Raw genomic sequence first — 25,307 nt, forward strand, 5'->3', positions numbered from 1 at the left:
TGTCTTCAACCAGGAGACTAAAGGTCAGTTCGGGACAGGCAGGTCCAAGTAAAACTATCACATGGCACTTTGAGTAGAGAGCTCGCTTACAAGTGACCAATCACTAAACAATGCAATAACCAAATAGTAAACTACAACCGGCCCTGCGCAGCTAATGAGGCCCAATCCGCATTACCAGCTGTAGTGCCGCTCCACATGAGGAGTGGCTTAAGGGGGAAAGATAGGGATACTGTCAGCAAAACACATGCAACAATAAAATGCACATGGTTCAAAACGATATCTTTATCAATTTGAACATACTCCCAACAAGAATAATAAGAAAGGCAGAACAGCCCCACTCCAAACCGTCCAGAGAGCACTGTTTGGTGTTAGAATATTTCAGACTTCGAGCCCTGGGGCAGATCCCGGTCCCTCTTCTTATTAAGTATCTGTCTGGCCTTTGTTCTGGCCTTCACGCACCCTACTTTCTTTCCTGCTTTCCATGACCTTTTGAAAGAAGCTTTCCCACTGGCGCAACCAGATATGATAATTTAATAACACATAGGCGCTACTCTCAAAGTCGCTGCAATGCTTTGTACGTATGCACTGTGACATACTCTGCACCATGTTTAGGACATGCCTTTACACCTCACACGCTTCAACCACCATCTGTAGCATGCTACATCCAAGCACACACTCTGAAAGGGCACCCAGGAACCCATAGACACCTGAGCACTCTGCTGCCATGTGAGGGTAAAGCAGCACTATAGAAATGCTCTAACAAAATATAATACAATAGACAGATACTCACGCCATTAGAGAAGGTTCTGGTAACTTCTTTTTGGTATTTTAAAGCTTTTGCCACTTGAGACACCTGCAAAATAAAGGAATTATGACTCCAAACATACATCAGAGAAGCAAGGAAATTAAGCATTTATAATGTCAGACATATTCTAGGTTTACCACCTTTTACTGTGCAAACTCAATCCCACCAAAGATCGGCTCCGTTATGCTCCCAATGATTCAATACAAAGACAATACGCTTATACTAGATCATTCAAAAATTGGTCTGCAGCGTGCTCCCAACAAGCTACATTATTATAACAGCAGACAAACTGGTGGTGAACGCAGATAAAACAAACAGTGATGATTTTTTGGCAGGTATAAACATATGAGGAACCTAAGATGGGGACTTGGCAATCAATGAATCACCCAAACTTCTAAATCAAATTACCTTGATGTCTAGTTCATAGACAAAGGCAAGATGCCTCTCCACCGTAAACATATCAATAGGAAGATCCACGCAGCTACATACGCCTTATGCAAATTATATCACCAGCTAAGTTCTACAACAGCAGAGTCCATACTGCGAGTCACTCAGGAGAAGTTTCTACTTAACCTCTCGTATGGTCAAAAAGCTTAGCCAGGGACATGTATTTCAACAGTGCACAAGGCACAGTGCCATGCTTTTCAGGAGGCTGTTTTATCTTTCAAAAAAGACTCGACACTCGCTACTTAGCTTGACGTTTGGCCTGCATGCCAAGACACTGAAAGCAGGGATGCCCCCCTTAAGGATTACTATGCAATGCAACAAGCCAAACCGGACTTCCCCAAAAAAGTTCTAAAAAAAGTGATTTATACCGCCTCGTCCAATCCATGGTACTCATACCTTATAAAGGCGGCTGAAGATCTAAATGTCAATCTGGATACACTGATGGCCCTAAACACTCCTTATTCTTGATGAAGCAGACAGCATTCAGCTCGAAGAAAACCGATTTGGGAACTGTCCACTCTATCACCTATGCTGCTCCTATTTTAAAATCCTACAAGAACACGAAACTGCAACTATATGTAAAGTCGGCATTAACTAAGAAAACCAGGAACTACTTTCCCAGAGCACAACTCATGGTTCTTCGAATTAATCCATTTTGTCTAGACTGGCCTGGTATACCGTGGAACATGCTTCGTAGATTCCACGAGTGCAAAAAAGAATCCATGTTATACTTCTTGTGCTACTGTCCAGGGATTTTATCTGCATGGAGCATTTTACTAAAACCGATGTTCAGGTCAAATGGGGTCTCCACCTGTAAGGAGGTGCTGGAATTTTGCATGACCACTTCTGTACCTATGTGTTAAGAGAGTTTAAGTTGTTTTATTAGTTTGTTAATTTACCCTGAGTTACAGTGATGGCAGCCATTATGAGTCAACCTCTCCAATTTTTGTCGGAACGTGGTGAACCTTTGTTGCGATGGAAAAAGTGGTAACACCTCTGACTCTTATCTAGCGGCAATAGGTGGGGAAGAGGTCTCTCCTGACAAGAAACAGGGAATCCTAGTTCACAACCTGAGCATAGAGGGTAGCAACATTTATGAAAGACTTGATCACATAACAGAGGAAAACGGTGAAGGAGAACCCTAGGATCTACATGAGATGTCAGTGCTTATGTTACAAACGCACTTTAGACCACACATCAATGTAGTTCTGGAGAGGGTAGGAAACGATGTAGCTGCACTGAAGACCCTTGCCGAAATCTGTGACTTTGCCAACCTGACAGATTTTCTAATCTGAAATCAACTGGTGTGTTGTACTAACGATCCCAAGGTACAACTGAAGTTATTAGGTAAAAATACTTCCTTAAAAGAGGCTAATAACATTGCAGAGAGCATGAAGCATTCATCCAGCTGAGTTAAGGAAATGTGTAACACCTCCAATAATTCCACTCCCAGTGTTTCGGAGGTGGCCAAAGGTGACCATGAATGCCGAGATGTTAACTCTCTTTATTGCATCCTTCACAGATAACATAGCCACCTCTGAATCACACACAGTCCAACCAATCCAGTAGTTGCCCAGGACACTCACAGTTCTACATGATGCCCCCAGAACTCTACAGGTTACATCAGAGTTAAAGAGACAGAGACAAGTTACAACACTATGCATCTGGCTTGCTTCAGCAAATTTGTCAACAAGATCTTTATTGCGATCCGGCAGTGAAGGACCTGACTATATTGGCCATTGCTACTGTCAAAGCACTAATATTAAAGTCATTTTATTTGCTCTGCAATGTGCATGATTGTATTGCTTGGTTTTATTCTTAGAGTGATTTTACGTTTTCCAAGTTGTTTTATTGTAATTTTAAGATCTTCTGCAATTAATTGTATTGATTTAGATTAATAGACACAAATAAAACGTATTAATTAATTCATTCATTCAGCTTTCATTGTAACCTTTCGGTTTTACACAGCTTAGTTACTTATCAATGACGTCTGCCCCACGGAGGCAATTTGTATTTAGCTTTTGACCTACTCTCTCTTAAGAAAGATAGATGCATGGAGGTCAGTTCAAAAACTAATTATAAATTAATAAAAAACAGTTTTCTACGGCTAAACTAAGATTACAATCTCTGCCAAGTAAAATAGTATAAAAAACAGTTAAGGTATTTTGTATAAAAAGGCACACAAACAAAAGTATATTTAGCTATTTCAGGGTAATGTATTTTTCGGTTGGTGACATAATTACGTGTGAGTTAAGGCTGCATTGTTTTTATTCAGTTTATTCATATAAGCTTTGTAATATTCTTCAATAGTTTAAGCACTTAAACACTTTTTTTTTATCATTGTTCCAGTCTGCTCTTATCACCTTTATCTACCATTGAAAAAACATATAGAATTACAGATAGGTATCACTGAATTAATTATGTAGATGTTTTTCACCGAGGGGTTCTGAGTGATGACAAATAGACCCATCTATACTTTTATGTTATGTATGGCCCCCCAAATCATCTGCCTTCAACTACTGCGCAAGGGCAGAGGATAATGGGAGAGCCTTACATAACATGCCCTCTCCTTCCTGACGCAAATGTGAAAAACAAATATCTTACCTGCTACCCTCAACCAAAACCCACTACCTTCTCTACCTTCCTTCCCCTTCCTGCAGCTCTGCTTTCTGCTTTCAGACGACCAGAGCTGTGCTGACAGGCTCTCCGAGAGCCCAGTCACCTGGCCTGGAAGGCCTCTAGGGCACACAACAGTTGATATCCTGTTTTGTTACCAACTGAAGTGATATCACGGCAAGGAGTTATGACTTTAAGAAACATAAATAAACGATAGAGGCCCTCTATGAGAGCCATACATATCACTTTATTTCAATTACTTTTATAGAGGTTGTTAACAAAGGTAACTTTGTACGTGACTAGAATGCGGAGAGTGCACAAAACTTTCAGTGGGGCAATGTAGATGTGCCATATATTTGGACTTTCCATACGTTTCGTATCGAAGTGCAATTAGTACTGAATGTTATCGAAGGAGCACGCCATCATGACAGGAGGGTGTGTGGCCATCCAATCTCAATGACCTTGTGTCTGACAGCAAAAGTCATGTTTCTTTGCATGCACCAAATAGGACTCTAGTCGTTCTGTAAGGCGCACATTATAGTTTAATCCAGACCTCAGTTTAAACTCCATTGTCTCATGTTTGCAGGCACACTTCAGTTTCACTGAGGCCATTAGAAATCTGGTGGACCTTGGTAAAAAAAAAATCAACCAAGGTTTGTAGAAAAAAACACACTTTTTGAATTACAAAGAAAAGTGCTATGTGACTTTAGTAAAACATGGCGTGATGCCCAAGTATAATTACATAAGGATAACTAAAAATCACCAAGTTAGATAGTAGGTGAAAGGAAATGGCATCATCTCCTCCAAGTGTTGGACTGATCCTGCTAGTTTTTTTTTACTCTTAAGGTGCACGGAGGTCTGCCAAGCAGACCTCAGTGAAAGTGCTCGAAGCCTTAAAATGCATGTGTCCGATTTTCTTCACCCACAATTTAACTTACTTATAAGTCCCTTATATATGCTACTAGGAGTACCCAGGGCCTGTAAGTTAAAGTGTCTTCCATGGGCTGCAGCACTTACTGTGCGACTACGAGTGTGATAACGCAAAGTGAGACTCCCAACTGCCATTGCTAGCTGGCATAGCAGTTTTCGACTGCTAACTTGACTTTGCCACTTAAAGTAATATCAAAGCCCAAACATTCATTTGTAATATTTATAAGTCACCCCCAAGGTAGGCCTACTGAGCCCTAAAGGCAGGGTCCATTATATTAAAGAGTTGCACTTGTGGTTCTTAACTTAAATGTCCTGTCTTAACCTCTTCAGTGCCCATGACGAGATAGTCTCGTCATGGAGCACGGTTGCGCTGTGCCCATGACGAGACTATCTCGTCATGAACCCCACCCACTAGTGCAACGCCCGGCACAGGAGGGGGAAAGGGCGTGGCACTGAAGGGGTTAAAAACCCTGCACTGTCGTTTTTACTATGGAAAGGTTAGTAGCACCATTGGCAAGTACAGAGTTGCACAATGGCAACTCAGCAGAGTTAACTTCTGAACAGGACTACTAAATAGAAGACAAAGGTATCAAAAGAATTGTTAAATTAAACCCAACTCTAATGTACCTTTTGTACAAATTACAACTTTAGTAAGTAGCCACTTTGCTGCTCAAATTTTTCCAGTGACTGTTTATGGTTGCTGGCCACAAGACAGCCTTCTGCCTTTCAGAGCGGAGGATTGGGGTGGGGAGGGTATACCACTCTCAGGAATGAACACGAAGGGCTTAACACAGAGAAGTGTGACTTCTCCCTGGAAGGCCGGGCAGATAGGGAGTGAACCCAAAAAGCAAACTGCAACGGGGAACTCACCTTTGAAGGACAAATGGCGGACACACACAAGAGGGGCTGCTTTTTGTGTTCTTACAGATAGGTTGGCGTATTTGACAGAGAAGGGGAAGCCGCTGCCAAACCGTTTTTTCAGTGGACATATAGCCCTGAGGTAGCCACAACTCTGGGGTGTGCCAGGACGCTCCACACACAGAGAGAAGGTGTTTGCCATGTTGAGACTAGGCAAAGTAGTGCATTCTGGGATAGCTAGATGTCACACTTCAGAAGGAAGTCATCACTAGGCGTAAGGGGACCTGGTAGACCATTGGCTAGTAGTTGCCACATTCCCAGAGGGCACTAACTTGGAATAAAAGCAGCATTCCTGGAACCTAGACCTCGATCATGTATGTACTGAAGAGAGGACCGAAGTAGGACTTCCCTGCTGTTCCCTGATGCTAGCAAAAAGAGGCTGCACCAAGACTGTACTGTACCTGCTGCCCCTTGGGCTAGCAAAGAGAGGAGTTTGCTTGTGGTGCCCTGTTTTGAGGAAAAGTCATTCTCTAGCCTCAGACAGAAGAGGTGGCCCTAGAGTCAGTTGGCTGACATCCTCTTGCAGCTACAGCACAAAAGCTGCAAACGCCTGCTTTCGTGAGTTGGTAGCCAAGAATGCCCAATTGCCACTGACCTCTAATGTGCAGCCTGGGAGGGTGAGACCTGACCCTCAAATGTTGCGACAGATTCTGCTGAACCATGGAGTCGCTGGAGTGCAGCCTGGTCACCCAAAATGGAAGTTATCTTCAGTTGAGGGGACTGTTGGTTTTGCTGTAACCCAAGACCAGTGGCAACTGGTTTTTATCTGAGTTTCACTTGGACTTCGAGTGAAATCAACCTCCATGGCCAAAGTTGCCCCACCATGTTCTGGATGGAGGGGTGGCGCCAGGAAGAACAAGTTACTTACCTTCGGTAACGATATATCTGTAAAAAACATTAGTTAGTTAGATTCCTTACCTTAGAATATCCCCAGGCGTCAGGCTGGATCCGGAAAGATTTTCGTCAGCAATACCCTTGCGCGTCGCAAGGCGTCGTCTGCGGCTCCGCGTCCGTCGTCGGCGCCATGATCGCCGGAATAACGTTGGAGTACTTAGACAACACCCTCGCGCGCTGACGTCAGTTCTTGTACATAGCTTTCCGCGTCAGGACCGCAGAGCCATGCAAGAGACCGACACTGGTGCCATGAATCTAGGGCCCTGAAAGGGATGACCTTAAACCTAGATGTCAGTTCACAGAACGGGGAGGATGTGGGGCGGTAAGGAATCTAACTAACTAATGTTTCTTACAGATATATCGTTACCGAAGGTAAGTAACTTGTTCATCTGAAAGAAACACGTTAGTTAGATTCCTTACCTTAGAATAGATACCCCAGCAATACCGACCCCGGTGGTAGGTCTGCGAACCAAAATCACACCAGAAAATCCTGGAGAACAGAACGGCCAAAGAAGCCGTCTCTCCGGACTTGGCTGTCCAGGCAGTAATGCTTGGCAAATGTGTGCAGCGAGGCCCACGTTGCTGCCTGACAAATGTCCTGCAGAGGGACTCCCCGTCCCAGGGCAGTAGTAGCCGCTGTGGCCCGAGTGGAATGGGCCCTCAGCCCCACAGGAGGCTACTTCTTAGCCAAGGAATAATAGGCCTTAGTGCACAAAACGACCCACCGAGAGACGGTCTGCTTGTGCACCGCCCGCCCTTTCTTAGCGCCCACGTAGCCAACGAAGAGTTGGTCGCCCACCCGGAACTGTTTTGTGCGGTCCAGATAGAAAGAGAGCGCACGTTTTGGGTCCAGACGGTGTAGCCTCTCTTCCTCCTTCGAGGGATGCGGAGGCAGAAAGAAAGTGTGCAAAGTAACAGACTGGTCGATGTGAAAGGCAGTTACCACCTTAGGGAGAAAGGAAGGACGAGTCCTGAGAACAACCTTGTCCGGATGGACAGAGAGGAAAGGAGGCTGAGAAGAAAGAGCCTGGAGCTCACTCACCCGTCTGGCCGAGGTGATGGCAACCAGGAAAGCAGTCTTAAAAGTCAGAAGGCGAAGAGTACAATTATGAAGTGGCTCAAAGGGAGCGCACATTAGATAGGTTAACACCAGGTTCAAGTCCCACTGAGGCATTACGAAAGGGACAGGAGGAAACATGTGAGTAAGGCCTCTAAAGAATCTGTTAACAACAGGGGACTTGAAAAGAGAAGGCTGATCAGGAAGCCGTAAGAAAGCAGAAACAGCTGAAAGATATCCCTTGAGGGTGCCCAGAGCAGAGCCCTGCTGGGCCAGGGAAAGAAGAAAAAGGAGAACTTCAGAAAGAGGGGCGGAAAGGGTATCCACAGCCTTTGCTGTGCACCATTCCACAAATTTGTTCCACCTGCAAGCATATACCGTCTTAGTGGAGGGACGCCTGGCTGCCAGAATGACATCACAGACTTCAGGAGGCAAGTCAAATGGCATCAACTGCCACCGCTCAATCTCCACGCATGGAGGTGGAGGCTGGACAGGTTCGGGTGGAGGACCGTCCCCTGCTGCTGCGACAGAAGGTCCTCCTGAAGAGGCAGTCGAACCGGGGGATCGATTGACAGACTAAGTAGCTTGGGATACCAGTATCTTCGTGCCCAATCCAGAGCCACAAGGATGACTTGGGCCTGGTCGCGCCTGATCTTCTTCAGCACTCTGGGCAGAAGTGGTATAGGCGGAAAGGCGTACAACAGACCGCAACTCCATTCACGCCGAAAAGCGTCGCCGAGCGAGTGCCGCCGTGTAAATTCCAACACGCAGAACTGATGACATTGCGCGTTCTCTTCGTTGGCGAATAGATCTAACCAAGGCTCTCCCCACTGCCGAAAGAGGCCTTGCGCTACGTCCGAGTTCAGACGCCATTCGTGATCCATCATGCACCAGCGGCTGAGTTCGTCCGCCCTGGTGTTCAGAGAACCTGCCAGGTGTTGAACCACCAGAGTGATGCCCCGATGTTCCAACCATGTCCAGAGGCGCAGAGCCTCCTGACAAAGGGTCCACAACTCCACCCCGCCCTGTTTGTTGCAATACCACATGGCGGTGGTGTTGTCCGTGAACACCTGCACTACACTTCCCCGAACAGAGGGAAGGAATGCCTTCAGTGCAAGCCGGATCACCCGCAGCTCCAATAGGTTGAAATGGAGCCGGGACTCCGTCGGAGACCAGAGGCCTCTGATCTCCACCTCTCCCATGTGGCCCCCCCATCCCAGGAGGGTCGCATCCGTCACTACCACATGCTCCGGTTGGGGTAGGGAGAGGGATCTGCCACTGACCCAATCGCGATCCGTGAGCCACCACCGCAACTGTCTTGCAGTGCCCTCCGAGATCAGGACGTGGTCGGACAGGTTACCCCGATGTTGAGCCCACTGGAACTTCAGGTCCCACTGCAGAGCCCGCATTCGCCACCTGGCGTGATGTACCAGTAGGATGCAGGAGGCCATCAGACCCAGCAGCCGCAACACCAACCTGACCGAAACTCGGGATAAAGGCTGAAAGATCGGAATCAGAGCCTGAATATCCCGAACCCGCTGTTCCGGAGGATAGACCCGAAACTGCACAGAGTCTAGAACCGCTCCGATGAAAAGGAGCTTCTGGGAGGGATTCAAATGCGACTTCGGCACGTTGATGGAGAACCCCAGCAAATGCAGGAGATCGGCCATAGTCTGGAGGTGGGAGACTACTGCCTGGGGCGAGCCTGCCTTCAACAACCAGTCATCGAGATAGGGGAAGAGTGGAACCCCTAATCTGCGCAGATGAGCTGCGACCACCGCCATCACTTTCGTGAACACCCGAGGGGCACTGGTGAGGCCGAAGGGGTGCACGGTAAACTGAAAGTGCTCGTGGCCTACCGTGAACCGCAGGTAACGCCGGTGGGCCGGCAGGACGGGGATGTGGAAATATGCGTCCTGCAAGTCCAACGCTACCATCCAGTCTCCAGGGTCTAGGGCAGCCAGAACCTGAGCTAAGGTGAGCAACTTGAACTTCTCCTTCCGGAGGAAGGCGTTGATGCTCCTGGGGTCCAAGATAGGGCGTAGGCCCCCTTTGCCCTTCTTGGGAACCAGAAAGTAGTGGGAGTAACAACCCCGACCTACTTCTGGGCCAAGAGGGCAGTAACTTCCTCCTGCAGAAGTTGCAAGTGATCCCCCGACATGCGGTGGTACTGCGGTGGCATGGCTGAAGGGGTCGCCTCGAAGGGGAGGGAGTAGCCCCTTCAGACGATTTGCAGCACCCACCTGTCGGACGTAATGGTACGTCAGTGGAGCAGGTGATGGCGCACCCTGCCTCCCACTGGCGAGGAATGGGCCTGAAAGGTCAGACTAGGAAGGCTTTGAGGCAGATGCTGCTCAAGCAGATGTGGGCTGACCGGCTCTCTCTCCCCCTGCTCAGCCGCGGCGAAATCCACATCCGCGGCCGCGCTGAGATTGGGTCTGCGGCCAGTGGCTAGACGGACGTGTGGGGGCATACCTTCCTTGGCCACGAAAGGGGCGAAAAGCGGAAGTTTGCGGGCGCGGGGCCAAGAGGCCCAAGGACTTGGCCGTAGCCCTGGAGTCCTTAAAGCGCTCCAGCGCACTATCTGCTTTTTTGCCAAAAAGGCAACGGCCATCGAAGGGCATGTCCATGAGGGTGCTCTGGACATCCCCGGAGAAATTCGTGGATCTCAGCCAGGCGTGGCGACGAACCGCCACCGTCGTCGCAATCGCACTACCTAGCGAGTCCGTGGTGTCAAGCCCACATCGAATCGAGTACCGTGCTGCATCCCGCCCCTCGGCAAGAGCCTGGGCGAGCCGTGTCCTGGCCTCCACCGGACACTGGGCCAGCACGTCCGCCACTGTATCCCACAAGGAGTGGGTGTAACGCTCCAAAAGGCACACGGTGTTGATAGACCGCAACCCCAAACTGAGGGAGGAAAACAGCTTCTCTCCAAACTGTTCCAACCTTTTGGATTCCCGATCCAGAGGAGCGGTCGGGAAGGCAGTCTGGGACGTAGAGGCCTGGATAACCAGGCTCTCAGGGGTGGGGTGCACTGACCGAAAGCTGGGGTCGCCCGGGGCGGTGGCGCCAGGCCACGTTCCGGTCCAAAGGAGTGACTGTGGAGGGCTTGGACCAGGTGCCCTTCAGAACGTCGGTCAGTGCTTCATTGAACTGCAGCAGAGGTTCCGAGGTGCTTACTGGCGGTTGAAGCACTTCAGTGAGGAAGTTAGTCCTCACGACACTGCAGGGAGCTCCAGATGAAGGACTTCGGCAGCCCTGCGCAGCACCACAGAATAGGTAGCACCCTCCTCCGTAGCCAAGGAGGGAGGAGAGATGAAGCCAGAGTCAGGGGAGGTGTCGAGACCACTGGCATCCCCCAGCTCTTCGGCCCAGTCCTGGTCAAACTGGCACTGCTGTGCCAGAGGGTACTCAGATCCCTCCCAGTCGTCCCCGTCATCCAACTCCTGGTAGACAGGATGAAAGGTCGGTGCCGGGCGGTGGATGAATTGCTCATCTGTCGGGGACGGACAGGTACTGAACCTGGGGACGACGTCGTCCGAAGACGGCGCCGGGGGCGGCACCGAAGGGGTCGGCTCCAGCGGAGGGGTTGTAAGGTCAACCGGCGTCGACAGGGATCCAGGCCTGGATCCCACGGGGGCCTGCGGCGTCGGGACCAAAGTCGACGACGGGGCCGCCGGTTCGCTAGGCATCCCAGTCGGACCTGCATTGCCCGAAGGCACGCCGGCAGGCCTTGATGGCGAAGCGAGACTCCTCATGGCCACGAGAAAGTCTTGGATCTCCGCTGGAGTCGCATTAGGCCCAGGGACCGGAGGGTATGGGGCCGGATGCGACTCCCGTGGCTCCGATGGACCGCGCGGGTGGTGCCTCAGCTGAGCCGCGCGACCGGCGAGGGAAGTCAGAAGAGCAATGTCGCCGCTTCGACTTCTTCTTACTGTGCCTCGACTTACCGGAATGCGAGGACTTCGATCCCGACGAGCAGTGATGGGGGCGGCTCCTCGACCGGGACCTTGAGCGGCGCGGAGCCGACTGCCGGATCTCGAGCAGCTTGCGGGACCGCTCCCGCCTAACCTTCGAGGTCAAGGCCCGGCAGTCGAGGCACGACTCGGTATCATGGTCGGCCCCAAGGCAGTAGAGACACCGATGGTGGTGATCCGTGACCGACATCAGGCGATGACAGGCGTTGCACGGCTTGAAACCAGGTATCCCTACCGGCACCAAGAGTCGAAGTCAACTCGAATGAGGAAACAAAAAAGTTTTAAAGGTTTAGTCAAAAAGTGACTAAAGGGTATGCTCTTCCCGGATCCACGCTTACTGGCGCGGAAAAAAGAAGAACTGACGTCAGCGCGCGATTGCGGTGTCTAAGTACTCCAACGACGCCATTCCGGCGATCACGACGCCGACGACGGACGCGGAGACGCAGACGACGCCTAGCGACGCCCAAGGGTATTGCTGATGAAAATCTTTCCGGATCCAGCCTGACGCCTGGGGATATTCTAAGGTAAGGAATCTAACTAACGTGTTTCTTTTAGATAAACCCTGTCAACCAGATCTGCATCCTGTGTGCCTTGCATCACGACCACTTCATTACAGTCTACAATGGCCTGGCTCGGGACTGGAGACTGCTGGACTGTGAGGTAACTGTCCTACCAAGCCTCACTGGTCTCTGTGACCTGCTCACTGTCAAAGTTGGTCTCCCACAGCGGGCTGGAGTAGTAGTTTACAACTTTATAAAAGCTTTCCAAAGATTGCACTTTGACCACAAGTGCTATCAATTACAATGATTTATTGTGTTGAATGAAAAGGCAGTGTTTTATTGAGCCCTAAAAATTCACATCCCCGGAACCCTACAATGGGTTTTTGTCATTGAGGTGTCATTTTAGAGATAAAAATATAACCTATTCTTATAAATTGGTGTTGGATTTTCACTGTGTCTCTTTTCTTTCTTATTTTACTTTTTGTGGTACTTCTTAATGCTCTACACTTGTTTCTTAGACAAACCCGGACTACTCGGAGCCACAACTACGCAGGGTTGAGCTAAAGTTTTTTAAACAAATCTGACTGGACCCAGTACAGGTAATGAGTTTATTACAGAGTGAGGTCTCACAGCCACACCATATAATAAACCGCTTTCCTCACTATCATCTTCACACAATGGAGTGTTATCTGACTCGTCAAGCAGTAAGAGGAGCTACATTGATTTCCACTGTGTATCCACCACATCTTCCCGTTATTTATCAGCCTTAGATTTATAGATACACAAGGGTAACGTATATTCTGAGACTACATTTCAAGCACAATATCTGGTGTCTTGGACAGTGATTTTTCAAATAGCACATGTTGGCACAGTTTCCTCTTTCAAGTAGCTCTCTTCCTTAGATTGGAGAGACAATTGTCTTGTTTGGAAATACAGGTTGTGATAAACTTCTTCTATTAAAGTATCTTTTAACCAGAGAAGTTGGGTTAGTCAGTAACTTTAGAATCTATGAAAGGAAAGAACACCATGATTCTGCAATTAAAGTAGTGAAGCTTGTTCTCCCAATCGCCCTAGAAATTTTCCCAACTTACACGACTTTCCTGTGCCTTAAAACAATTTAACAAAATCTGAGCAAACAGCTAAGATAATTGAGAGAATCCAAACAGTAGAGAACAGACACACTTTTACAAGAATCCATAAAGCTGTAATGAAGCCAAAAATTATTTCTAATGTGTACATGACTATTGGACCATGCCCTTTCTGCAGGATCACCTTCAAACGTGTTTCCTTCACCCCTCCTGTTTTGCTGAATTCGTTTTTGTTGGTTTTAGGACTGTGCATGTTACCACTGTTAATCAGAGTTTATGTGCTCTCTTCTTTAAATATGGTAATATCTGCTTACACCCAATTAGCACATTTACTTTACTTGTAAGTCCCTAGTAAAGTGATACAATATGTACCCAGGGCCTGTAAATTAAAGGCTACTAGTGAGCCTGCAGCGCTAATTGTATCACCCATGTAAGTAGCACTTTAAAACATGTCTCAGGCCTATCATTGCAGCTTGTGAGTGCAGTTTTAAACTGCATTTCGACCTGGCAAAATAAACCTTTTGCCAGGCCCAAACCTACCTTTTTAATACATAAGTCACCCCAAGGAAAGGCCCTTGACAGCCCATATGGCAGGGTGCAGTATATTTAAGAAGGTCAGATGTGTACTTTTAAGTTTTAAATGTCTTGGTAGTCAAAAACTGCAAAATATTTTTTTTTTTACTATTGTGAGGCCTACCTCTCCCATAGAGTAACACTGGAATTACCTTATTACATTTTATACGTGCAATTTTCACATAGGACAATGTGACCAGTTCATGTTTTGTACCTCTGAAATCCAAATTTAAAATCCTAACTTATGGTGAAGTCGGATTTTAAATAACAATACTAACAATGGCACTTTTAGAAACCTACTATTTTCTTGGCTTAGCCATTTGGTGCCGGCAGCCTGTCTCTGGGTCATATGATTGGGTGTGAGTGACAGTTGTACTTGTGCATTCCTGCTACACAGCCACATACAATGGGGGAGCTTAGGTGTAACTGGATGGGCCATCACTGGCAGGATGGGGAGCTAGGACCACCTCACTTACACTTGAATAGGCTGTGTCCTGTTAATTTTAATATGGAATGACTTATTTGGGAGCAGATAAGAATGTCACGTTTGGTGTTAGAGGAATTGCAATTTAAAACCATCTCTAATGGCAAAGTCGAATTTTAAGTCACAATTCTAAAAGCTGGCATGTTCTTGTCCTAACAATGTGGTGCCTGCAGCCTGTTTCCTGGGTCACATGACTAGGTGAAGTTGGCTATTGACCTTTGCGTATTCCTCTCAGGCAGCCACACAGTACTTGACCTGGTATTGGCAGGATGGGACATCTGAAGCAGGATCGGGGGCGGTGCTATACACAGCCATACTTACACTTCAAAAACACCACCTCAGCTCACACACAAAGAACCTCACACTAGCCCAATGGCACTGCAAACAGACTGGGACCAGGACAGGGAGGCGGAAAATTCTAAACACTTCGATGGGGGAGTGGTGGGGAGAGACCCAGAAGCTTCTTCTATTTCAAAGCTAGAACCAGATGTTAAAATGGGACCCTTCGACCCATTCTTCAGTACCTCTCTGGACCTGGGAATACTACAGTAAAAGGACTGCTCTGCTACCAGGGGATTGGCCTTCTGATAGAGGTCTGCCCTGCTCTTTGAGATACAAGACTAGACCTGCTTCCTTCATTCTAGGTTACCGCAGGGACTCCAAGGGTCAGCTGGCAAACCTCCTGTTCTGAGCTACAGTAACACAAAAAGCTTCAGAGGCCTCCCTGCAACTGCCCTGCTGAAATGCTGCACTGGACCCGCTTATGCCTTGCTGGACTCTGCTGGAGTGAATTCCTGATCTCTAAGTGGTGCCCCACCACCCCAGTTGCTAGACCCTTGGCTAGCATCAGAGAGCACCTCCTGACCCAATAGAAGGTTTAATCAAATCCAAAGAGAAGCTCCACAAAGTATCACCACACAGCTGCAAACTTTATCAGAACTGACCCGAGCAATGCGAAGCCCCGCAAAGCCTCGTTGCACTGCTGCCAGCATCATTGGAACCGGTGCCAAACAACGCAAAGTCCTGCAAAGCCTGGCCACACACCTTCCTCGGAACCAACGATGGGAAGCTTCACAAAGCAACGCTTCGCCGACCGAGCACAACGAACATAACGTACAATATTCAGTGGGACAAACTTGTTCCTGTGCCCGGCATGCGCTCCATCATGGTCGGCATGGACAGGTGCCTTTTGCCAGAACTTATCTAAATCTTTAAAACTACATCTTTCCCGTTCTACTGGTTGTATTTTTGTCATTTTTATGTCAAATAATGTATTACATTTTACTGTATTCTTCTAAATTGGAGTGGGATTTTTCTTGTGTTGTGTTTTCACTTTATTTAGTGCTTAAGTGCTGCATACATACTTTACACATTGCCTCTAAGTTAAGCCTGAGTACTTTTGCGCCAAGCTATCAGAGGGTTAAGCACTGGTCAATGTAGTGACTTTTGTGGTTCACCCTGCCAAGGATTGTGGCTATTACTTGAGAAGGGCTCACACACCACTCAACCAACAACCCAATTCCTCACACTGGTGGCAGCGGTTAGATTCTAAACAAACCCCTGAGGAGAAATACCGCATAAGGTTTAGGGAAAGCCACAATCAGTCAAATCAGTCTTGGTACCCTACTGTAGTAATCATTTAAATACACAGAGTGGCTGGGTGAGAGGCAGAAACATTAATGATTATATTGAGCTGTACAATCTGATTCTATGAGAACACAAGCTCAATACCAGTTTTACAGAGCTGCGCCAACACCTGGTTGACAGTAAGCTCACTGACCCCAGGGACCTTGCTCAGGAAGCAGACCTCTGAATTAGTACCAGAGTGTCTATGAAGGTACCTTGTAGAGATCCCAACAAAGGTGGATCAGGTCCCCCACAGCAGTGAGAGGGAGGTCTAGGGAGCACAGACAAATCCCAGAATAAGGTGGGGGGGGGGGGGGTGGAAGAGTTCCCATGCCCCTTCTGAAAAATTGTGGAGATCTACTTTCTTTGACCCAGTGTATCACCCTGGGCCACAACTAAGCTAGCTTTATTACAATCCACATGGGGACACATCAGTTTGATTCTTCCTTCATGTCATTTTGGTTCAATGAGTCTTGTACTGTCTAAATTTTGGTCTACTTACAGACACGCTTCATAAATATCAGTGTTCTACGGCATTGTGTTTTATTTGTACATAGATTATATACACCGTTATGTCACTAGAAAATGTCAGTGCGAATGTATCACCTCCAGGTTAATATTAATTAACAGAATGTCCTTTGGCACCAAAACACAGGATTTGACCTATGCCATTTCACTCCTCAGCATGTATGAGACTAATTCAGGTGGCCACCATGAACAGATTACTTGCTACCATCTTTGTAATAGGTGTCCTGAAAAAGTCGAGCTTTCAACAACAAAATAGTGTACTGGCTATGTTATTACTAGTGGAAGAGGTGTGGCGCCGCAGCCATGGCGACTGACTCCGGAATATGGAGATCACGGTTCGATCCCCGGCGCCAGATTAGTCCAGCACCATGTGACGCTGGGCAATAGCTTGCTTAATCTTCCCGACGGCCCCTAACGCCTAGAGACCCTTAAGGGTGGTTATTCTTGCTTTACAAATGTGGATTATTATTATCATTACTTCATTTTTATACTGTAAAATATCCACCATTTTCAATGGTCCCCTGTGACCCTTGTCAAGTTTAAAAATGTAGTGATTGGGAAGGCCAAATAGAGGGTGCTTCTTTGCGGGACAAGGTCTTGTGACCCTCATTTGTAAGCAGTGCTTGTATGTTTGGACCCTTATTCCAACTAAGCTGTCCAAGTGTGTTTCTCCAGTTATGCATAATATTTTTTGCATGCTCCTGTTGTCCGAGGCTTTTTAGTAGTTGGTCAAAGGGCCTCACTCTCCATGAGCTCACTGCTGATTCGGTACTGTATGTTGCCATCAAAAAAGACAGTGGTGTTGGGACCTGTTTCCCAAACGTACAGGTGTGAGAAGATGGGGAATGTGTGTTGAGCTGTTGGCTTTGCTGTTGAGATGTGGTGTGATCGTCATTGTCTTCAAAATCATGGGGATACTCTCAAAGATGTTGTTTCAGGTTAAAGTTGGTATAAATTTGTTTCATCGAGGGATGGCAGTAAAGGCTGGTCTGGTGATGTTACTCACACACTAGAAGAGTTTGTGGCTTCAAATCGTGTTTGCATGCCACGTGAGGTTTTTAAAACTCTCTGTGTTCTCCCTGTCAGACAGCCTTGGAAATGCCATTCTGATCGCGTAGCATACATGGAAGTGGACATCAAGACACGGACATGTTACAAGCTGTTCAGTGCAGCATATGTTGTAAATCCAAATAATTACCAGATCTTCTGGAGTGCCGTACCGGTGACTTCTGGGCCGCTTGTGTTCTCACTGGCTTCACTAAGTACTGTATGATAGACCTATTGCTACATTCTCTGTCCCAATGTCAGTTTATATAACATCCAGGCGTCAGTGAGAGGCCAGACCCAGCCCAAGGAGGTTACAGGGGTATACATTCTCTTTCTGCTCGTTGCAACTCCTAAGTCCCAAGTTGATGTAATTTCATTTTGGGAGGAACCAATATTCATAAGCTCCCTTCATTGGAAAATGAGACTGTGCAATGGTAATCTGTATTCATAAGTGTGCATAAATAACTGAAAGAAAAAGAGCTGCCTGCACAGGGCAGGCTCCTGCTCAGGGGCACCCTGATATCTATGCCTGAGCAGAGGGTGTGGGCGCTGCTTTGTAGAAGACACAGCAAACACCTGCTTGCCTTTCTGCTCTACAGTAGACGCATAGCGATTACCTTTCTGCTGTTGTGGTGGAGCAACCTTGCAGACTAATTCATGTGCCCTCTGGGGACAGTCGAGAATATCATGCAGGTTCTGATTCCAAGCTGTGTTACTGCACATTTCTGTATCCATCCATCCGCAGTAAAATATGCCGGTAATATATAATATGCTGACCAACTACACATATGCAACTTAGATCTTTTGCTAGACATAAGAGTTAATTAAAAAAAAGACTTAAGAACAGTGCTCACAAGCGTTTTTACCTTTAATAGGCAGCTTGCTCTACTTGTAAGATTCACAGCATACACAAGGTTACCAATTAATATCATTTAAGTGGTAGACCAGTTGGATTTATTTTTCTTGGACACGTTGTACCATAATTCTACTACCATTGGACTGCAAGGGGCTATGACCTGTAACTTGTTACTAAGGGTGGTACCTTTTTTCAAATGCTGGCTATTGTTTAATTTAGCAGGGGAATAAACCAGAAAAGCAATATTTCCAAGTTAATATGTTAACACTAATTCCCCTTCCTAAAATGCTCATCTGTTTCTCACACCTTGTGCCACATAGTTTTCCCGTTTATTTGTACATGATGTTCTGGAGCAATCCCCTTTCGCGTCATGCAAGACTTTCAGAGCTGCACTGTACATGATCGTCTGAGCTGTAGCGGTAGGGATGGCACCTCCTGTAGCTCAGCGACTTTGTGCTGAATGTTGAGAGCAGCAGGTGTCCAACACACAAAAAAACTGACTGTCCTCAAATGAACTAGTAATTCACGTGACAACCTTGGCAGAGTTAGTTGGCAGAGATGCAGCAACAGTTAAGCCAGTCCTTAATGCCAAGTGATTCTTGCCTTTTCTAGATTTAATTATGACAATACCCCATTATAAGGTCTTTTGGCGCTGGTAAGCCCGTAGGGTCAGCCACGTGCTATACGCATCAATAAATTACAAATTATAATTACAGAAGTGGATCAGCACGTCACAGCCTGCGAGTGTTGTCCCGACTGTCTCTCAGTGAAAGAGTACTCCTTGAAAATACCTATAGGATGGCAGAACTATCAAACTGTCTGCTTTCAAGCATGGCTTGAGACATTTTATGATTTATTTGTATGCAGGCCTTGAGTTCATTTGAAAACAGACGCCTGACTAAAAGCAACTGAGCACAGTGTGAGCCATACAGGGTTCAGTTTCTCAATAAGCACACTCGCCCCAAGGAATAATAGACCACTCCGTAGAATCGTTCACACGACCAGGAACTTGCACCACAGAGCTGACGCCAGTAAAATCACCCACAGCGGTGTTATTACGTGTGTTCACCTATCAGCGGAACCTTTAAACGTCACGGATGCATCTTTAGTTACAATCAGGCAGGCACCAGCTATTTGTGTTGAAAACAAAACAGAGTTGATTTCTGGTTTGAGACGTGAGAGCAGATACTAGAGAGGACTGACGGGCTACTAGGAAAAACGAAGATATTTAATTCTTCAGCAAAAAGTATTTTTCATTTTTTATGTTTTATCTATTTGTTAAACGTTTAGACATGTATACAGTGCTTAATGCATGCACCTAGCTTCTTTGCAGGTGTCCCTTGTTTGGGTAGAAGTAGTCATGGGAGGTAAATGATTATCCCAAGATCACAAAATATGGTCACGTGGACTACTTGAGACCAAAGTCTCCTAGATCTGCACATTACCTGAACTGAAACATCTCTTCCGTTATGGGATAATTTTATTTACAATGTCATGTTTAACATAGCTCAGTGTACTGTGATTCAGTATTCAGGGCTTAGTGGAAAAATCCTGGACGCGAGTGAGCCTGTGATGGAGGTCGTCAGTGAGAGGAGCGGCTGTAGTTCAGAGTCCCAAAGTCCATAAGGGAGCCAGGGCTGAAGAAACTAGGGCTGTTAAGCCCGTTTGCCTGTCCGCCTACCTCTCCCCGCTAGTTGGGGTTAATTTGGTCGATATTCTGCAGCTTGGTGGCTTTGTTGGATCCGGGAGCTCCAGCTTCAGCAGCCACAGAGGCAGTAGCAGATACAGAGACCCTGGTGGGTTGGTCCCCCCCTCAAGTGCAACTGCAGCAGGAGCTGCCTTTTTGTTTTTTTACTTTCATGGACCATTTTGGAGTATAGGGGTAGCGCGGGGGTTACAGAAGTGCGGTATGGCCTAGGGCCGCTGCCCACTGCCAGGAGGCGCGCGGAGGCAGCCGGTATTCGGCCGATGCGGCTTGTGCCTAACTGACGCAGGGCTACGTGGCGTACATTTCGCCAAAGTAGCGCTCCCTCCTACTTCTTCCACTGTCTGTTGGTGCCCCAGTATATTTAGTGCACTGGCATTTCTCGGTGCACATGAGTCAAGCGGGCTTGTCAGTTCTGCCTGACCTGAGAAAACTGGTGACCCCGGTCCTGTGAGAGGATGGGAGGGCGCCCCAATCCCGGCATTCTTCTTTTGTCTCCCGTATTACTGGTTACCCACACGCCGACTGCAGCTCATCCTTTCAGCTTTATAGGGCTCTGCTTAGTGTCCATTGGTGTGCCGTTAAATGGATGATACTGAAATCTTGAATCTTGATTTATTAGTGAATTAGAGCTTGCTTCTGCAAAAGAGGCCCATCTAGAACCGGGTGCCACCTGCGGGACATGGGGTGGTCCTACCCTCTGATTCTTTTTGATAGCACTCCTTCTCAAGCAAAGTCTGCCCTGATGAACAAAGACTGCCTAAAGATGAACTGTCCATCTTACAATACAGGAAAAGCTGCTTTCTCTAGGCCAGAAATGACAAGCCAATAAACATAAACAAGCATTGGCATAGCCAATAGGTCTCGCCTTTGGGACCTTATAAGTGGACTACTGTTAACAAGTAGGCAGTAGCGCTTGTGAAAAGCACAGCGCTCTAAAAAGAAAAATAACATACGCAAAAGAGGGCGGCCCCCCAGACAAAAGCGATAGCACGGCGCGTTGTGTAGACAGTAACCTGACCCACGAGGAATGCAGCTGCCACCCTGTGCGCCGCTGCTTGCTCCTGAAGCAAAACGCCGTGGGAGTGAACATTACAAAAGAGGTGGGACATGCACCCGCCTTTAGCCATTTGCGTGCTTTCATTATAGAAAGCCACCCGCAAAAGCCAATCCAATGTGTGGGAGGAGTCAGACCCACACAGAGTAGACACAAGAAACCTAGGCTTGACCTAAAAAGAGAGAAAGCTCACTTTACCAGGGGCTCCATGGAAGGGGGCTGGGCATTGCCCAATTTTTCCATGCCTTAAAGCATCTCTGCCCACATTCAAGGCTGGCTGGGCCTGAGACAGCCATGAAGGTTACCCCAGAATTCTCACATGTGCTGAATCAGAGTGCCTCTTGAGAGCTCGAGTGGTGCCCCCTCCCCCTTGGTCCAAGAGGGCCATGAAGGTGACACTTGCACTCGCCCGACCTCACGGGCCTTTCAACCTTCCCCAGATGTGTATTGGGCAGGCCCGCCCGCTTATCATCTCAAAGCCCCCCTGCCAGAGGAAGGAACCTCCATATGTGCAGCGAGGGATGGGCAGACTGAGTCACAGGCAGGGTCAAATGCTGGGGCTGCAGCCTCTGCAGTACTTTGCCCTGCCCATGCCGGGCCCCACATCTGCCACAGAATGGCTGTCTGGGGCCGTGGGGTGCAGGGGACGATCAGAACAATTGCCCTTTTTCTTGCTGTAGGTGCACCTCTCCCCCATGCTCTAAAATGGCTGCTTACTCAGTATGAACGGTTTGTGTTTTGTAAATACGCACCGCCGCCATCTGCCCGCGCTCTCTCAACAGCGCGCGCCCGTGCCCGCGGTGCTTGCTGCCTTGAGTTTTTGTATATTTAAGGCCAAAGAGGATGTGACCTAACGGCTAGAGCAATCGACCTCAAAGCATGGGAACCAGGTATCGAGTTTTGGCAAAGACGCTCAACAGCTGTGATTCTGGGCAAATCTCTTAATCGTTCAATGCCTAACAAAATAAATATGTTCGTCTTTAACGCAAATCAGTAACACTATCTCAAAGTTTTCAGTGACCGGAGACTGCGATTTAAAGGCGAATTAATTCAAACGCTTTCTTAGGGATGGGGTTATTGAAGAGTACCCTGTCTAATGTGAATGTTTTCACACCCGAACATGTGCCTTTATTGATATTTCTCAAATAAAATATTCCTTATAAAAATATATTTTTTGAAGCTCATCTATTCGAAAACATAACAATATAATCTTAAACATTATAAATGTTAATATCACTAACATTTTTGCTACTGTTTATTTCGTGAATTATATAATTGTATTATGATGAATAATGTCGGTCATTACCTCATAACATTGCAAAATATTACCAATATGTTGCAATATATATGTCAAGTTTTAATAAATAACTCACACTATCATTAAGGTTCCATATTAGTGCTATGAAGCAGAGACAAGTCGGCATCGTAGCTCTATATAAAAAATACACACGAATATAAATACGTGTGCGAGTATGGTTAAAGCGCCAAGCGTCCAAGCGCTTTACAAATGCCCATTAACATAAAATACATATACAAATTATTTAATATCTTAATTAGGATTTAAAAAAATCGAATTTATTTGCAGGCGTACATAAATTATGACTGGCGAAAGCACAGCGCGCTTTGTAGATAGTAACCTGACCCACAAGGAACGCAGTTGCCACCCTAAGTGCCGCTGCTTGCTCCCGAGGTAAAATACCGTGGGAGTGAACATTACAAAAGAGGTGGGACATGCACCCGCCTTTAGCCATTTGTGTGCTTTCATTATAGAAAGCCACACACAAAAGCCAATCCAATGTGTGGGAGGAGTTAGTCCCACACAGAGTAGACAAGAAGACTCGCTGAGCAGTGCATGCGCGCTGCTAGGATCGACCTAAAAAGTAATGAGAAATGTCCTTATAAGATAATGCTTCTAAAATGGAACAAGGTATCATGAAAGACATATTTGTCGGGTAACTGACTCTGCTCAATCTTTCTTCTTACTGAACAATTCTATAGTATAGACAAACTATATATTTTCCCAAAATGCCTTTACTTTTGTGTAAAACTTACACCACGTGACAGGGCACAGATTATTCATTGGGGTTGTGGTATCAAGAGGTTTCAAAGAAGGCCTGTGTTCGACCGGTAGGAATGGGCACGTTACACAACATGAGCGGTATGAGGAGTCCGTGAAAAGCCATGTTAAAGTGCTCGAAGGAGAACAACCACCGAGATATAAAATTATTTCGAGGATTGCCCTCCTCCCAACCTTCCAGAGTATTCCCTCCTGTTCCAAAACATGATTTGGGATTTTATTTTAATAATGATGTTTACCATCAATATATTGCTACACTCAGACTGAATCTTTTGGTGATTAACATTATTACGGCTCAATTTAACAGGGATTATTTTATCGAACAGAGACACAGAGCAAGGCGCCTTTACACAAACTCTTTTTACTTGGAAGACTGTGCGATGAAAGGTATAAAAACCAAACAAAATAACTGCTAATCTGGGCCAGGTTTTTAAAAAGGCCTTAGAGCATAGAACCATTCCAGGCTTTACACAACTCTTAGCAAAGTCTGGAGAGCTGAGATATTCATCAGGCACACGAAAGACGTTTTTCAATAAAACAGGAAGTCGCATTTGAATGAAATCTATATATTAGTCCTGTGCGGCGAGTGCAAACTGGAGCGGTCTACTGTCACTTTTGCCCTACTTGTCCACTAGATGGGTACAGAAAATATTCAGCTAAATCCTGGCATCCAATTATGTGGGTTTGAGGTGAATTCTCTTATGAAAAGAGACCATTAGTCACATGTTTTAATTAAACCTGGAATGCAAAAGGCAAACCAAGAAACTGTCCCTGTGTGTGGAGAGACAGCTCTTGCTGTTCACTTGGATGGTGTCAGCATTACAAAGTAAGGTCACCCAATGCAGAGTACCAGACACAGCAGGACTGGACATTTTAAACAAAAAAGTCAACTGTTCCGGAAGCGCGAATGCTTGTTTCGAATAGTAACGGCCTGGAAAATAAAGGGCGAAATATCTCACAGAGTTATGCACATATTGTAAGAGGATCACTAATTCGATCCGGTTACAATGTAAACAGCATGATGATATTGTCATAACAGGTATGAGCACGCTCAGCTCTGGCTGTTCAGCCCTGATCCAGGTAAAACATGCTTCAGGCAAACAGCACGCGTAACGCACCAGCCACGCCGTGCCTGAACCAACGTCAAACAGAGCAGCATCAGAAACTTGAATCAGAGTTAGCTAGTGACGTTCCAAGCACTACTATGTCCTTTGTCCCCGGTCTCACCACTGCATAGCTCTGGTTCAAATTACAGCCAGTTGAAGCTGCCGCTAATACTGTCTGCAGCTAGTGGCTACTTGTTAAAGTTCAGTCTTAAAGGTCAGTGGTGCAAGTCATAGTACAGAAGCTAGGGGTCACTGGTTACAGTTGTATTATGAGCTCCATATGCCCCCATTTCATTTCACCCACAGCACAAGCTGTCAGGAGCTGTAACATCAGGGTGACTCGAGCTACTGAAGAGTTCCAGGTGGAGGACGAAACCAATGGCCTAGTTCACTGGAAAGTGAGTGAGAAGAGAGAACTGTGTGGAATCTGTAACAATCTTAAACTGAAGAGTGACTAATACATGGTCATTTGTGGCAGCAAATACACAAAACAATTACTGTACAGAGTCTTGCTGTGAAAAGAATCTGAACAGTGAATTTGGTTAAATAGACGACAAGGCCCCAATTCATAAAGCCACTTATGGCGGGAAATAGCTCCATTTATGCCCGTTAGGTATCTACAAAATGATGCATGGCTAGAGTAAATGGCTTTGCCACTACATACATATAAGACACACCTATGAACAATTAAACTATAGTGAACACCAGTCAAGTGGTAGAAAGTGAGAGTATTAAGGAATGCTTTACCTTGAGAGTTTGTGAACACCCAAACATGTAAGTTTGCTGGCATTCACAAACTTCTTTCTGAATTTTGCCATCCAAAAAATGTACTCCAGTAAAGGGGTGGTGTTGGGACTGGAATGTTCATGGTGTACATGTAAGTTCCCCTCCCCAACTGCGTGTACTTGTTTTCTGATTCAAGCCCTTGCATCACGCTATCCTAGCGATTAAGCAGACGCATATGTCTGTCTGTTGACATGAGTGAGTGCACTGGACCTGTCCTGTGACTATGGAGG

At 46.7% G+C, this 25,307-nt stretch overlaps 1 protein-coding gene across 1 annotated transcript in view; it reads right to left on the reverse strand.

The window, feature by feature from the left end:
• IDH3A (isocitrate dehydrogenase (NAD(+)) 3 catalytic subunit alpha) overlaps positions 1-25,307 on the reverse strand; it is a 121,236-nt gene that overhangs the window by 88,539 nt on the left and 7,390 nt on the right. Inside the window, exon 2 of the mRNA XM_085643723.1 lies at positions 791-853. Within this exon, the coding sequence (XP_085499849.1) occupies positions 791-853 (63 nt within the window). The remainder of the gene's footprint in view (positions 1-790; positions 854-25,307) is intronic.

Source organism: Triturus cristatus, chromosome 3_1 (genome assembly GCF_964204655.1).
Source record: "Triturus cristatus chromosome 3_1, aTriCri1.1, whole genome shotgun sequence".
In the NCBI taxonomy this organism is placed as follows: Eukaryota; Metazoa; Chordata; class Amphibia; order Caudata; family Salamandridae; genus Triturus; species Triturus cristatus.